Source organism: Anabrus simplex, chromosome 8, assembly GCF_040414725.1.
Source record: "Anabrus simplex isolate iqAnaSimp1 chromosome 8, ASM4041472v1, whole genome shotgun sequence".
Taxonomy (NCBI): Eukaryota; Metazoa; Arthropoda; class Insecta; order Orthoptera; family Tettigoniidae; genus Anabrus; species Anabrus simplex.
In genome coordinates this window covers 228,543,045-228,559,709 of record NC_090272.1, presented here as the reverse complement: position 1 = coordinate 228,559,709, position 16,665 = coordinate 228,543,045, and the positions used below count along the sequence as shown (strand labels likewise).

At 43.8% G+C, this 16,665-nt stretch overlaps 1 protein-coding gene across 7 annotated transcripts in view; it reads left to right on the top strand.

Annotated features, from left to right (window-relative positions):
* The window catches only part of LOC136879031 (ankyrin-3), a 682,638-nt gene that overhangs the window by 469,682 nt on the left and 196,291 nt on the right, over positions 1-16,665 (top strand). For all 7 annotated transcript variants that reach the window (XM_067152757.2, XM_067152756.2, XM_067152753.2 and 4 more), the window contains exon 3: positions 15,565-15,697. In XM_067152757.2, coding sequence (XP_067008858.2) covers positions 15,565-15,697 — 133 coding nt within the window. The remainder of the gene's footprint in view (positions 1-15,564; positions 15,698-16,665) is intronic.

Here is a 16,665-nt window from a genome sequence, read left to right as displayed (position 1 = left end):
CGGTCTTTCATTAATCAAAAGTATTTTCAGTATCATTTCTTTTAAAACAACACTTCTTGAATAACGCAGCTTAAGAGCGCCCGGAAGAAAACCCAGTTTAGAATTTTTAAAGTGCCAAGTAGACCTGGGCCACAACAACGCGGGATGAAAACAGAAATGAAGCAGTAGAAATTACCTTTCTGAGAGCTGTCAATTGTTCCTCACTCATAGACAGGGTCCGAAATGAGAATAATACACAGGATCTACAAATATCCAGGATCAAGGAAATATGATTTATACATAAGGTGGTGACAAGTTGTTTTACGTTGCACCGTTGTCTTATGGCGACAATGGCCTTAAGTAAAGTACAGCCCCAGCATTTGCCTGATTTATACATAAACAAAAATGGATTGAGGGCATGCAAACCATCCGGCTCATAAAATGTGCCCTTCATTATCAAGCTGGAGGCGTAAACGATGGCTAAATACATGCGCATACTACTGTGTATCCTTAAATCTGGCAGTAAAATAAAGTCTCTCCACGCGCGCTCTTGTTACCTTATTGTAGGAAACCCATATCACTCGATAAAAGTGCACTTGTTGGTGCGGACTTCTGTGAGACAGTTACTAATGAAAATCCGCAGCCTGTTTCCAGTTATTCCACCGGGTCAGGAATAGAATGAATGAAGCCCCCATATAGCGGTGAGGATAGAAATTGTACCGGCTGCCGAAGCCTTTCCCACTCCTCTGGGGCAATGATTAATGACTGACAGATGAAATGAAGTGTTGCTGGAATAAAAGATAATAGGGAAAACCGGAGTACTCGGAGAAAAACCTATCCCGCCTCCGCTTTGTCCAGCAGAAATCTCACATTGAGTGACCGGGAATTGAACCACTGAACCCAGCGGTGAAAGGCCGGTGCGCCGCCGCCTGAGCCACGGAGGCTTAGAAAGTTAGACTGATGTATTGATGTAGGTATAGTTCATTGTGTTATTGTTTTCTAGGGCGACAGTGCTTTGTAACAGTGTCGTCATAGTCAATGTCGTTTTGTGCTGGTGAATATATCCTGAACGTTCCAAGTTTATCGGGCAAATTTATCGAACCACGGCCGACTTGATGCGTCGCTCTAGCTAGGAGCGCAGCGAGGGATCCAGTCGGCCGTGATCGAACCGAACGGAGTTGCCACGCGTGCCAACACACTACAGTTATGGAACCTATATAGCTCTGCACTCGGTAAACGACAAGGTTCGAATCCCTCCGTAGACCGTCCTGGGAATGGTTTTCTGTGGTTTCCCGTTTTCACTTTCCAGGCAAATGCCGGGTCACTTCCTATTTATAGGTTAGTCGATTCCTCCCATCTCCTTCATTTCATCTTCATTGGTTCCTAAACCAAGAGGCGCACCCGGCCGTAAAAATATGCCACATAACTTCATTTCACCTCATCCCCGACCCGTACCAGAAAACGCGACGAAGAGGTAGTGCGAGATTTAATAAGAAACTCGAAACACATTTCTATAGGTGCCGGTATATCCTTGTTAACAGAAGAGGCTACCGGAAACTTCGTGCTGTTCTTGGGAAGATCGCTGTTAGGGAAAGCGTGGCAAGAAAATGCTTTCCTCGTTTCACACAGAGCAATTTTAAACTGAATGATTCTCCCCGTTCTGGAAGATTGCCAGACTTTGATGAAAATTGTTTAAACGCTTTAATTGCACACTCTCCACGTCAATCAACTCGAGAGTTATGGTCTGTATGATGAATTGTGACCTCATCAACCACATGACTTTTGAATTCTACGGGCAAGATTCAAAAATTCATTGCATTGTGTGATTTGTTATGATTAGGAGCGAACAGGTCGAAACTCGGCACATTCTAAAATTGGGTACATGGGCAGTGTTCTCCCCAGAAATTTTCGTCAGCTGGGTGGCAGGAATGAGCAGCCGGGCGGAGAATACTACGTAAAAAATGAACATGCTAAAATTTCAGTTTATTCCTCCCAGGTATTTACAATAATATCAGACAGGTATACATTAACTGCAAAACATAACTATTTTTGTGTTATTATCACGAACAAGATATAAGAGTATTTCGAACTTCTAGCGTTCTGCTGCTCGCTCTATTTGATTTACAAGTTGCTTTACGTCACACCGACTAAGATACGTCTTATGGCGACGATGGGATAGTAAGGCGCTAGGAGTGGGAAGGAAGTGACCGTGGCCTTAATTAAGGTACAGCCCCAACATTTGCCTGGTGTGAAAAAGGGAAACCAGGGAAAACAATTTTCAGGGCCGCCGAAAGTGGGGTTCGACTACTGTTCGTTCATAATCATATAGGCCTAACACCGGGGCTTACCACTCGGTTGCTGTGGAGTGCCATACGGGTTTTGTGACGTCATGCGGAATCGAATGCACGCATGCGATTCCACGTTAATCCAGACAACTGCTCGAGTACTACACTACATGGTAGTCAAGCTAAACATTTAACCTCCGATGTAATTGAAGCAATTATGCTGATAAAAGTGATATATCGTGTAAGTAAACAGTTTTACAGTATGTACAATTTAATTTGGAGCAACCAGTGATTCAAATATGTCTCTATTGTGTAATTAGCAATTACCTAGCTTATGTTAGCCGGGCGGCCTGTAAAAACGGCAGGGCGGTGCGCCCATCAAAAAGGTCCTAGGGAGAACACTGATGGGTACCGTAAAGTTTGAGCGAACAGGACGCAACTCAGCACGATAAAAAAACAACCACTTTTCCCTTTGCGAAAATCAGATGATCATAAATATGTCTTTCGGTCGTGGTCATCTATCAGTGGCTGCTGATTTCAGATCGCAACTAGCCATAAGGCATAGCCTGCACGGTTGCTAGGCAACATTGACTGACCATCCATCAATACCTTACATCACTGTCTGCACGGTTGCTAGGTAACATTGACTGACCATCCATGCATACTTTACATCACTGTCTGCACGGTTGCTAGTTATCATTGTCTGACCATCCATCCATACCTTACATCACTGTCTGCACGGTTGCTAGTTATCATTGTCTGACCATCCATCCATACCTTACATCACTGTCTGCACGGTTGCTAGTTAACATTGACTGACCATCCATCAATACCTTACATTACTGTCTGCACGGTTGCTAGGTAACATTGACTGACCATCCATCCATACTTTACATCACTGTCTGCACGGTTGCTAGTTAACATTGTCTGACCATCCATCCATACCTTACATCACTGTATGCACGGTTGCTAGGTAACATTGTCTGACCATCCATCCAAACCTTACATCACTGTGTGCACGGTTGCTAGGTAACATTGTCTGACCATCCATCCAAACCTTACATCACTGTGTGCACGGTTGCTATAGTTACACGTAACACATTTTGTTGCGTCACGTTGCACACATTTTTGTATGTCGCCCCCCCCCCCCCCCCCGCCCAGCCGTAAGACATATTTATGTCAAAATGGGTGCTTGAGTATCGTACAATTTGAGCAAAAAGGACAAAGCTCAGCGCGTTTAAAAATTCATTAACGTGCAATTTTAAAACAGGACGACATTCAGAACGTTCAAAAATATGGTGCGTGTTTACTGTACAAGTTGAACATTTTATTTATTAAATATCCTGACAGTTTGAACCCTATTGTACATGAGTATATTAGGGTTATAGTTTTGGTCAGTTTTTAAATTATTGGTCCTTGGCAAAAAAATTAGGAAACTAAATTATTGAAAATGGGGTGAATGAACTTAAGGAACTGTTTGCAACATCAGGATTTCTTGAACAAATGGTATAATGGCTTTCAAAGTTCCACATTATAATTGTTTAAGTGACACTCAAGTTCGAATCTTGTCCTTTCAAAAATGGCGCAGTCGAACAGTAAATGGTCCACCGTTTGTGAAGATCCACAGAAGCAGAAGTAATCGCCTGCAATGTTAATTTTGAAGCGTTCAAAGTAGCACTTAAACTTTCCGTGGCTAGAGAGAAACTGAGTGAGAATGAATTTGGTCACTAATGGTCTGCACTGGAGTTGGCTATATATGTCGGGGAAAAAATAATTCTCTTGTGACAGACCCTTTTGAACTCGATGTCCAGAGGTTGTTCCACTGTCTTATTAGATGTGTTTTGATTTTGGCTTTTGCATAGTCTAGGGGTGATTTGTTGTAGGTGATTTCTATCTTGGATGAGGAGGCTGCTTTTGCCAGGATGTCTGCCTTTTCATTTCCAAGAGAACCTGTGTGTCCTCGGATCCAAGAAAGACAGATGTGAAGGCACTGCTGTGCTCTAGATATTACAGTAGCAGCTATTGGATTGGCATTGTGCTTGTCGTTGATTGTGTTCAACGCAGCCTCCGAGTCACTTAGTATCCGAGCGCTAATACTGTTGTGTTCACACCACTCCACAGCAGACTTGATGGCCCATAGCTCGGTTAGAAAGACTGAGCAGCTGGTTGACAATTTGTATTGGGCTGAAAATACTTCCCTGTTACCCTCGTAGACAACGAATGCGGATCGCACGTTTTTTAGATTCAGTATTTACAGTGGCGTATACTGAGGGCTATCAAGGATATCGGTGAAGCCCAAACCTCAAACGAGAACTATGGGAATCTAAAGCACATTATAATGTAAGCATATGACACATTCTTCTATTTACAAAACTCAAAAGCAATGAGATAAAACGTCGCACGTATTTCTGAGAGCAAGGAAGCCCAGACTGCGCGTCCCTCTCCCCTCGACCCGCCTCACGCGGCTTGCTGATGTATGCTCGATAGGTGTGCGGGGACCGGTGGGATAGATGTGCTAGGCTTCGGTCTATCCAGATCGCCACTGCTAACAGCCATTATGTACTTCCTCACCTTATGCTCATAGATAACAGAGTGCTGACATTTCACTCCCGTTATTTCTACATCCTTGTAGGAAGACACTACAAGGCTGCTGTTTTAAGAGTGATATAGTTTTTTTTTTATAGGTAGCAGTGGCGTATGCTGAGTCCAAGACGTGGGCTACCACTAGACTTAGGTTACCCCTTTGCGATGATTGGTTTAGTGAATGTCAAGCCTTTTAAGCGTTTTGAACTACAACGAAGAACTGTTTCCTTATGGTTAATACAGGATAAACAGGGGCATAGTTACCCATACTACATGGCCTTAAGAATAAAAGAGAAGAGGTTGCACATAACTGGCCATTAACAGAAGGCAAGGAGGCGAAACTCCAACACTCCTTATTACTAAAAACCTAAGTGGGCTTACCGCCCAAAGATAAAGAGGTTAATCCCATACTACAAGAGGATGACTAAAGGAGGAACCTGTAAAGTCAAGACGAGATTTAAAAAAATTAGAGTTTGAAAACTTTAGTCACCCAATTGCAAGGTTGAATGGGAGACGGCAGAAGGTCACCACTCTTCTTTTCCTTACATTACATATTTCGCGGTAGGGAATAGAAACAAGAGTCCTCAGACTTCGCCGAAAATCTTACATTTAAACCACCAGTTCACAAAATTACATTAAAAGAAAAAACCTTCCCCTCAAAAACTACCCACATGCGCTATCAAATGTTTAGGAAAATTCTGCCATTACCTTGTATAGCTGGATGTTCTTCAAGCAGGCCGCGCCCCTGCCTCCTAGGCCTCCGTCAAGTCACACTCCCAGACACTGTAGCAATTCAGACAAGACGGTCCTGAAGTGCCCTGCTTATGTAGTTCTGTAAGGGGAAGCTTCCCGATTAAATTGAACTACTCTTTGCTGATAGGCTGGATTCCTGTACACAACCCCGGTTTTGATTGGCTGGAGAACATATTTACAAACATCTGATAGTTAGATTACAGTAGAGGAGGAACCAGCTGATGTGTTGACAACTTCCGTACATTTAAAAATACAGTCTTCAGAAAAAAGTTTACTAATCACAAAAATGAAATTTCCTAAGTTCTAGGTTCGCTTTTAGTGCGTGAGAGTGAGCTAGCAAATCGATGTAAGAGCCATCTAATTGTAGAAGGCGAAATTCTTTAGGAGTTTACAAATTCAGTCCTTTGGCATAGATGGCCTTGGAGAAGGCGCGTAGTTTAAATAGCCGGGGAACCCCTGCTACTACTACTGTTATTATTATTATTATTATTATTATTATTATTATTATTATTATTATTATTTTCATATGCACTAAGGACATCACACTACCATCCACCACAGAAACACGTAATACTGATGACGTCCCACCACACAGCGTTGGCGTCAGGAAGGATATTCAGCCGTAAAACTAGACCCAACTACGGTACGGGCTGACTAATGAATTTAGTAATAGGACAAGAATAATGATAGCAATAATAATGTTACTTTCAACCTGTGGGTGGGCCCGGTAGAATACACTCACGGTATCTCTACCCTGCCGTAAAAGGTGACTAAAAGGGGTCCCAGAGGCTTTCATTTTTGTAGCATTTTTGAACCTGACATTGCTTCTAGTTATTTTTGTTAGGCTACTCGCTTTCATATTTCTTATCCGAGCTCCCTTGGTCAACTAATGTTCTTTTTCTGTCCCGATGGTGTTAGGTTTCCGAGGCCTGGGGAGTCTTTCATTGTCAAGCCCTTTATGGTGCTTGTATTTCTTTGGACAATACATTCATTCTAAGCATTGTTGGAACTTGTCAAATTTTGCCTAGGGTGGTTGCCCAGTTATACTTCCCCTTGAGTCAATAGAAACTTGTTAAACTGCATTATTTCAGACCATTTACAAATGAAACTGACCTATTTAAAGGATGATGTACATGAAATACAGGCATTAGTGTAAGTAACCACCAAACACACACTTTCCTACTACTATTACTACTACTACTACTATTACTAAAATATTTTCATTCCTCCCCTGAAGGGGGAGACGGGCCTCTTAGACGGTGACGCCGTCTCAGGCCGGGAGATTTGTTACGGTGAAGGAGATGCTCGGAGAAGGTGAGGGGGTTTGCAGCCGTGGCGTATACTAGGAACTGTCCCGGCATTCGCCTTAGTGCAGGAGAATGGAAAACCACGGAAAACCATTCTCAGGACAGCCGACGGTTGGGGCCAGGCAGAAGGCCCAGTCCTGTCCCGTCTCCCGAATACAGAGGCGTAGAGCCACGGTAGCGCTGTGACCACCCCTCCTCTGCTCGGTTGACCGGTCAGAGTGCAGGGACCACAGACCAGCCGTGGTCACTTATGGGCCGAGACCACAGAGAACTTTGCTTTGCGTCTTCAAAAGATAATCCCACGAACCTACTACGCTGGTGTAGCAGGGGGAGAGGTGATACTCCCACGTGGCGCGTCCCAGGTGGCGGATAGGGGGTCCTAACCGGCTTGCCGGCGGACTTAAGGGAAATAAAATACCTCTCGCGGACCAAACACACAACCCCCCTGTGGGTGGGGGGCGCAGACCAAGAATACACCCACGGTATCCCCTTCCTGTCGTAAGAGGTGACTAAAAGGGGTGACCAAGGGGGTGATTATATTAGAACCATGAAACTACTTTTGATTAGTACCACCACGCGGGGAACACCATGGGTCGCTTTTACTTGCGCGTAGTACCATTATGTTAGGTACCAAATAGGTTTGTGATTAGTAGCAAACGAGTGCGCGACGGCTTTTACAGTACCTGAGATTAGTAGCACTATATGAGCGACACCATAGGATGAGGGAACCCATGGTTCTGGCTTGTCTATGATTAGTAGCCACTATATGAGGAACACCACCGGATAGTACGAGTCCCTGTGGTTAGTACACTTATGTGATGAACACCATAGGTTTGCGTTGCCTCTAAATGGCGCCGCAATGTGCGAAACACCGTAGGTCTGCAATACGTGTGCGAATTCCATTATTTGTGAGTAGTACCATAATGTGTGGAATACCGCGAGTCTACTCTACTTTTGATTAGTACCGCAACATGACAAATACCATGGTTCTACTTTTCTAGCGATAAGTACCATTATGAGGAACCGATGACTTGGATTTGGACCCCTTTCGACTACAAGTGTCATCGATTCAGTATCGTGCTATAGAAGCAGTCCCTTGGTCAGTAATACTATTGTTTAACGCCAGCTTCTGTGCATGTGAGGCACTGTGAGTCGGTTCCACTGATCGTTTTAAATTCATATGCATCCATCCATTCATTTTTCGCCCTCACGTTTTGAATTCTGGTCGGTGAAGGATTTTGGGCTTTTAATTTGTCATTTCATTTCGTCTCATTTCATACCATTAGGGGCCGATGACCTAGATGTTAGGCCCCTTTAAACAACAAGCATCATCATCATCGATAGCTGCAGTCGCTTAAGTGCGGCCAGTATCCAGTATTCGGGAGATAGTGGGTTCGAACCCCACTGCCGGCAGCCCTGAAGATGGTTTTTAGTGGTTTCCCCATTTTCACACCAAGCAAATGCTGGGGCTGTACCTTAATTAAGGCCACGGCCGCTTCCTTCTCAGTCCTGGCCCTTCCCTGTCCCATCGTCGCCATAAGACCTATCTGTGTTGGTGCGACGTAAAGCCAATAGCATCATCATCAAAAGATAATCTCGTCTGTTTACGAGCAAGACTTCTCTAAAAATGAATGAAAGTTTGAATCACTTGAACTTAAGAATGCTTTACCGTTGTCTATAGTAAGTGGTACTCTCGTTTGCCACTAGTTGGCTCTTTGTGCGCAGTGTGAAGTGAACCATCTCGTGATGAGGAGAATACGAATGTGGGAGAAATCGGAAAGAAATAATAATAGTGAAAGGACAGGGAAGAGAATTACCTATACAAATCTGTAATAGCTGTCAACCACGTATTACTTAAGTGACAGAGTGTCCCTGTTGAAATTGTCAGGATTTTTATGTATTTCCACAGTTTCCCGTATAATTTCAGACCTGTAGTGTTTAGTGTGGGCAAGAGCTCGAACATCTGGTCGGCGGATGTAGGGTGAATCTGGGCCGACAAGCGGCTACGGCTGGTCCGTGGTCCGGCAGCTCTGCACTCCGACCGGCCAGCTGAGCAGAAGAGGGATGGCCACAGCTCCACGCCTATGAATTCGGGAGACGGAGAGGGGCTGGTCCTTCGGCTGTCTTGAGCATTGTTGTCTGTATTCTCCTTCACTAAGATGAATGCCGACACAGTTCCTAGTATAGGCAACGAACTTTCTCCAAGCATCTCCTGGTCTGAGAGGCTCACCTCCTTCTTCAAGGAAGGGATGAAAACGTAGTCGAACATCTTGGAACGCGACATCATGACCCGTTGATAGGGCGCGCTCAGCTATTGCTGATTTGTCTGTCTGGTTGAGACGGATATTACGTTGGTGTTCCTTGATTACGAGTACCAATGGAACCGGAATGTTTGGCTAATGTATACCTTGCCGCAACTACACGGAATTTTGTACACCCCAGGGTGTATTTTGTATGGCTTATTACTAAGAGTGGTGCAGGCTTTGTAAGGCAGACCCTTCAAGGATGACGGGCACCATGTGTTAGAAGTACAATGTACTTTTCAAAAAATAAGGAAACAAGATCTTGCACGGAGAAACTTTATTTTACAGGCAGATAAAAAATACATAGTAGTACACATTGCTATTCAACATACTCACTATTCTTGTCTGTCTGTTAGGTCATCAGCCCAGAGGCTGGTTGGATCCTCAAATAGCATCACCAAAGGCTATGCAGTTATAGGGAAACCACAAAAACCAATGGCAGTACCAAAATGAGGCGTATTAGGCAAGATGAGGAGTAAGGTAGTTTGCCATTGCTTTCCTCACTGGGCCAGACAGTGCTATTGTAGCACAACTGACCCTATGAGCAACACCTTTCATGACACTCAGACACACTGTTGTGCTCTGAATGTCATTAATCAGCACCACCCATACCCCAGCAGCTTCCATATTGTCACAGCCATGGATGAGAGTGGGACTTCGGTGGAAGCTACACTTTGCTCTGGCCTGTGACAAGAGATGGATGCAAAAGTACTGTATCCATCAAGAAATGACAGCAGGCAGCACTATTCTTGTTCCTCTACATCAAGACATCGATGTTGGCAAGACAGAAATCTGCTTCCAGTTTCTGAAGCCACGTCATGACGTTCATCCTCGTGCTTCATCAACGATCCGAAGAGATGGAAATCGCTGGAAGCCTGGTCGGACGGTCTTCGCTCAGCCCAACTCGACAAGGTTTGCCTTTTTTAGGTGAGATAAAGAGAATAGAGCTGTGTTAGTGAATTTGGGGGGGGGGGTGCCGTGAGGCTCCGCCCCGCCTCACAGCCCGTGGTGACCTACCTGTTTGGACAAATGACCGACAAGTGAGTACTAACGCAGGAACATAGCCTAGTACAAGACTACAGAATAACTTGAGGTGCAAAGGCTAGTCTTCCGCCAGCTACTTCCACCCCTCCGTAAAGGAGAAGTTATGAGAAACCTTCCTAAACCCACCAGGCAATCCCATATCTCCTTTCGGCACTGGTTACTCTGTCGCGGTCGTACCAAGACATCCCCGGCGCTAGACCACTGCCGCTCAAGAGCCACCGTCACCCCCGGTCCATGGCCGCCTGCAAGGCTTTCAAGGTAGAAAATGGAGAAGATAATAAAATAAAAAAGAAATTTTGACGCGCGGTCGAGAGAGAATAAAGAAATAAAAAGTAGTCTTGCAAGCGCCCATGCGGATGGCCAGTAATGCGAAAGCTCTTCCCAAAGGAGCTACTTCGCATACCCCCTTCAAAGTAGGATATTATTGCAACCGCCACTTATAACATTAAGGACGGACCGTATAGAGAATGTGGTGCCGCACCATTGTTGTCACAGCGGTGGTGGTGAATATTGTTTTAAGAGGACGTACAACTGGGCAATCATCCTCCGATAACACTAATCAGAGGGGGGTGGGGGGTGGGGGGAGTAGAAAGGATCCGACAATTAGTAAAATGAACGTATCGGCCAAAGAAGGACAAAGTCCACTACGGGCATGAAAATGAAAGACTCCCTAGGCCTTGTGACCTAATACCGTCGGGATCTGAAATGAACAAGAGTTGATCAACTGAGGTCGGTTAGGACAGCTGAAAGCGAGGAGCCTGGGCTCAGCTAAAGACCCCGTGGTCGCCAATCCACGCTCCCAAGTTAAGAGTTCCTGGATCCCCTTTTAGTCGCCTCTTGCGACAGGCAGGAGATATCGTGGGTATTATTCTACTGCCCTCATCCACAAGGCAAGTTAAAGCTCCTACAAACTTCACGTCTGGTAGAAGAGAAATAACTGACATGGCGAGCATCGCATCTGGACTAGCATTCATCTCTGGTCTTCTGGCGGTAATTCCCCGTAATATTAACGTTGTTACTGCTGATTGTTTGACTAGATACTAAGCAAGGTATATTGCAGAAATCATATTAAGGAGGTTGTCACGAAAGGTTACAGATCTCTCCACATGGTTATGAGAGTATTTAGGGGGATGTAAGGAGAGGGCGTGTAAGTCTCTGGCAAGACTCCAGTGTATGGGATCCTCACCAGGACTACTTGATACGAGAACTGGAAATGATTCAAAGGAAAGCAGCACGATTTGTTCTGGGTGTTTTCCGACAAAGGTGTAGTGTCACGAAAATGTTACAAACTTTGGGCTGGGAAGACTTGGAAGTAAGGAGACGAGATGCTCAACTATGTGGTATGTTTCGAGCTGTCAGTGGAGAGATGGCGTGGAATGATATAAGCAGACGAATTAGCTTGAGTAGTGTTTTTAAATGTAGGAAAGATTACAGTATGAAGGTAAAGTTGGAATACAAAGAGGAAAAATTGGGGCAAATATTCTTTTATAGGAAGAGGCGTTAGGGATTGGAGTTATTTTAGAAAAGACTAGGGGATGTCTATCTGGACGACTACCCTGAATCTAGATCAGTGGTGATTGATTGATTGATTGATTGATTGATTGATTGATTGATTGATTGATTGATTGATTGATTGATTGATTGATTGATTGATTGATTGATTGATTGATTGATTGATTGATTGATTGATTGATTGATTGATTGATTGATTGTCAGTAACTTATGCTGGGATCAAGACGAGGGCTACCAGTAGAGTTAGGTTACCCTTTTCGATGGTAAGTTTAGTGAACGTCAAGCCTTCAGCGTTTTGAGCTGCAGCTAATAGCTAACGGAGAAGCCTGCTGTGTTGTGAAATCTGCTTCACTATCTATTGACCTGGCCTCTGCTGCTGCCAGTGCTCAACCCCTGATCAGTGGAGATGGTAGCCGAAGGTTTAGCAAATTAAAGTTCGGCTTTGTGGCTAAATGGATAGAATGCTTGTCTTTGCTCCGATGGCCCTGGATCAATTTTCAGAATCAACCTCCTCATACTGTTAATTCCTCTGGCTTGGGGACTGGGTGTTTATGACGTCTTCGCCATGCATTTTATCCTCATTAGGACACCACCAAGCCTACACAGATGCCATGCACCATTATTATTATTATTATTATTATTATTATTATTATTATTATTATTATTATTATTAAAGACAAATGCTGAATCTATGTGATTAAGTCAGAAGTATGAGATGAGGAAGTATATACGATGAGTAACGCATGGTTGATATCAGTGGCGATCTGACGGACCGAAGCCTAGCACACCTATCTCCCCGGGCCACGCTCCTATCCAATATACAACAGGAAGCCGCTATGGCTGAGTAGAGGGGAGAGGGACGAGAGTCTGGACTGCGATATCAGTCTCCGAGGCTTAGGTCTCAGAAATACGTGCGACGTTTTTTCTCACTGCTTTCAAGTTTTGAAAATGGAACAATATGTCAGATGCTTACATTATAATGTGCTTTAGACTTCCATCGTTTTCAGTTGAGGTTTGGGCTTCACCGATAGCCTTGGTAGCAATCAGTATTCGCCACTGATAGGTAGATTTGCTAAAATGAAATGCAATCTTTCAGGTGTAAGGTATGGTGGTGACCTAACGGGGATGAAATGAACGGCGAAGCGTCATAAACACCCAGTCCCCAAGCTAGGGGAATTAACAGTAACGAGGGGGTTGATTCTGAGAACTGAACCGGGACCATCGTATCAAAGGCAAGCATTCTATCCATTTAGCCACAAAGTCGGACTTTAATTTGCTAAACCTTAGGCTGCCATCTCCACTGATCAGATGTTCAGTATTGACAGTAGCAGAGGCTAGGACAGGAGCTTCTGAAACAGCCTTGACAACGCAGCAGGCTACTCCGTTGGCTATTGGCTGCAGCTCGAAACTCCTCGAAACTAAACCAACCATCGAAAAGGGGTAACCTAAGTCTAGTGGTAGCCCACATCTTGGACTCAGCATACGCCACTACAGTGTTATGAGGTGTGCGAGAGTCGTCTGTGTAGTCATGGTTGAGAGAGCAGCTATTGCAAACGTGAGTCTTGAAGTTACTAGGGTGCCCGGATTCCAGGAAGTGACAGTTCTTCTCCAGTGTGATTTCAAGAATTGGTGCACGTGAAGTTATGTTTTTCTTCATTAACGTGAGTTCAGCCGTTCCGATGCGAGTAAAGAACAGGGGTTCTCTTCCAGCGATGACAAGGGCTGCTTGTATAGATATTGTGCGATAGGTACGAGAAATTCGAAGGACGATTCCTCTCTGAATCTGCAGAAGTTTTTCCTTAGCCCACTGAAGCATAGTACAGTATTAGTGAAACAAAGGTTGTATAGTATATACTGCGGAGTACCTACTTCTAAATTTATTCGCCATGACGGCCTGCATGCAGAAATTTATCTTACCGCCATTTAAGGTTTAGTTTATTGAAATGTGCCCTAAAAATAGAACATTTGTTCATTAGGACCCCCGGGTATAAAAGTTGATCTAGTGCGATTTCCTGTCCTATTTTCTTGAGTTGTGGCTTTGTCAGGTTTCTTCTCGTGACAACCCTAGCCGTAGTTTACAGGGGATTGAATTGCAGCTTGTTTTTGGAACCACAGTTGAAAAGAATAATGTAGTGCTGTGTTCGTTCGCGTGTTTAAGTCGTCGTCATTGTCAGCTTCGATTAACGAAAGTGTGTCGTCAGCGAAGGCAACAATCTTGTAATCCGTGGGAAGAGGTAGCCTACTTTGAGGACGTCATCATACAAGATATTTCAAAATCCTGGGCTGCAGGTAGATCCCTGGAGGCATTATTTGTTGATGTATTTAGTTGAAATTGCTCTTCCAACTTGAAGTTTCACTATTCTGTTGCTGAAGTAGCTTGAGTGATTTTGTACAGATTTTCTTTAGTTGATACAAAATTTTCGGCTACTAGGCGTTATCAAACGCAACAGTTATGCCCAAAGAGATTAATAAACCTATTTTTTGCCTAGAGAAGATGTTCTGAATCTATTCAGTTGCGTAGAAAGCAGCATCTTCAGTAGATTTTTGTGGGTTAAAGCCGTACTGAAATTGGGATAATAGGCCGTGACGATGAATGTGGTGGTACATAATTTTGTCGATTAATAGTTCTCCAGAATCTTTCCTAGAACTGGCAGATAGGTCTGAAGGACTTAGCTGTAAACTTTGTTAACCCGTTAGAAATTACCTTCATTACTTCAATTTTTCACGAGGTAGGGAAATGGTTCAAAATAGGCATTTATTGAACAGTGTGACAAAAAAGGATGGAAGGCAGTTTATTGTAGAATGATTCGCTTAGCTTCTTCGTATCAGAATCTTTCCTAGAACTGGCAGATAGGTCTGAAGGACTTAGCTGTAAACTTTGTTAACCCGTTAGAAATTACCTTCATTACTTCAATTTTTCACGAGGTAGGGAAATGGTTCAAAATAGGCATTTATTGAACAGTGTGACAAAAAAGGATGGAAGGCAGTTTATTGTAGAATGATTCGCTTAGCTTCTTCGTCATCAGCTCTGTCAGGGGGAGATCGTGGATGAGATTCACACTTCTCTTTGTGCTTTTGTATCCTCTTGTTTCACGTGGAAAGAACGTGCTTGGTAGAACATTTGCGGTATCGGAGAAAGTTTTAGTATATCCATGTTCAGTCTCGATTGCGGTTAGGTTATTGAGATACCGTCGGAGCATTCAAAATGGGATGTGTGTGTATATATACCGTGTCTTTGAGTGAACATTCCTAAAGGCGTTGAAAAATTGGGTACATGTGTGTAACGTATTATTTGAGCAAACCGGACATAAGTCAGGGTGTTCAAAAATGGAGTTCATGAATAGTAATAATACTAATAACGTTGCTAGTTTACGTTCCACTGACTACTTTTACGGCTTTCGGAGACGCCGAGGTGCCGGAATTATGTCTCGCAGAATGTCTTTTAGATGTCAGTAAATCTACTGATCGAGGCTAATATATTTGAGCACCTTCGAATATCACCGGACTTACGCAGTATCGAACCCGCCAAGATGGGCTCGAAGGCCAGCGCCGTACCGCCTGAGCTATTCAGCCCGGCGATTCACATACAACGCACGGTTCGAGCGAACAGGATAAAACTCAAATCGTTCAGTTCTGTGGTGCATGGATATTGAAGCACATGAAGGAGGAGGAGTTCTAGTGAACATTTCAACATTACTCTTTAATAGACAGATCACCTCATTGCTAATTATTTTGCTGTTGTTGAAACCGTACAAGTCGAAGTATGTACCTACCATTTAATTTATTTTTTCCTTTCAGAACGGATTGAACGCCCTTCATTTGGCAGCCAAGGATGGGCATGTCGATATTGTGACTGAACTTCTGAAGCGTGGAGCAGTTGTTGATGCCGCTACTAAGAAGGGCAACACTGCCCTCCATATTGCATCACTTGGTAAGATATTTGTCTTCAATTTATTAAACTTTATATTAGGATCATATTATAGTTTTCTGGTATACTTATAATAAAGTTCAGTGGCTATGCGATTGCTTACCTGCCTTTGATTTACACTAATGTGCGTGGCTTTGTAAATAGTCTTCGAATTGAGGAATCATAAATTTGACTGACACTTAATGTCTATCAATGAAGTAACTGTATCAAAGATGTGAGAGAACTCATTATATATATATATATATATATTGCTAGTTGCTTTACGTCGCACCGACACAGATAGGTCTTATGGCGACGATGGGACAGGAAAGGGCTAGGACTGGGAAGGAAGTGGCCGTGGCCTTAATTAAGGTACAGCCCCAGCATTTGCCTGGTGTGAAAATGGGAAACCACGGAAAACCATTTTCAGGGCTGCCGACAGTGGGGTTCGAACCTACTATCTCCCGAATACTGGATACTGGCCGCACTTAAGCGACTGCAGCTGTCGAGCTCGGTACTCTATATATTGGTGGTTTCCTTCAATCCTGCTACAGTCTGAAATTATCATTACCGAGCTCGATAGCTGCAGTCGCTTAAGTGCAGCCAGTATCCAGTATTCGGGAGATCGTGGGTTCGAACCCCACTGTCGGCAGCCCTGAAGATGGTTTTCTGTGGTTTCCCATTTTCACACCAGGCAAATGCTGGGGCTGTACCTTAATTAAGGCCACGGCTGCTTCCTTCCCACTCCTAGCCCCTTCCTGCCCCATCGTTGCCATAAGACCTATCTGTGTCGGTGCGATGTAAAGCAAATAACAAAAAACAAAAACAAAATAATTTTCACGTCCTTATTTCCCTAGAACGTAACTCTATATATCTTCAGTGTTAAGCTGACAATTAAGGAATTCTAGGAGGTTATGAACCGAGAAATAAATGTCTCAGTTCAAGTACAGCCAGCATACAAAAGAATTAACAAGTGCAAGGGGAGAAAAACA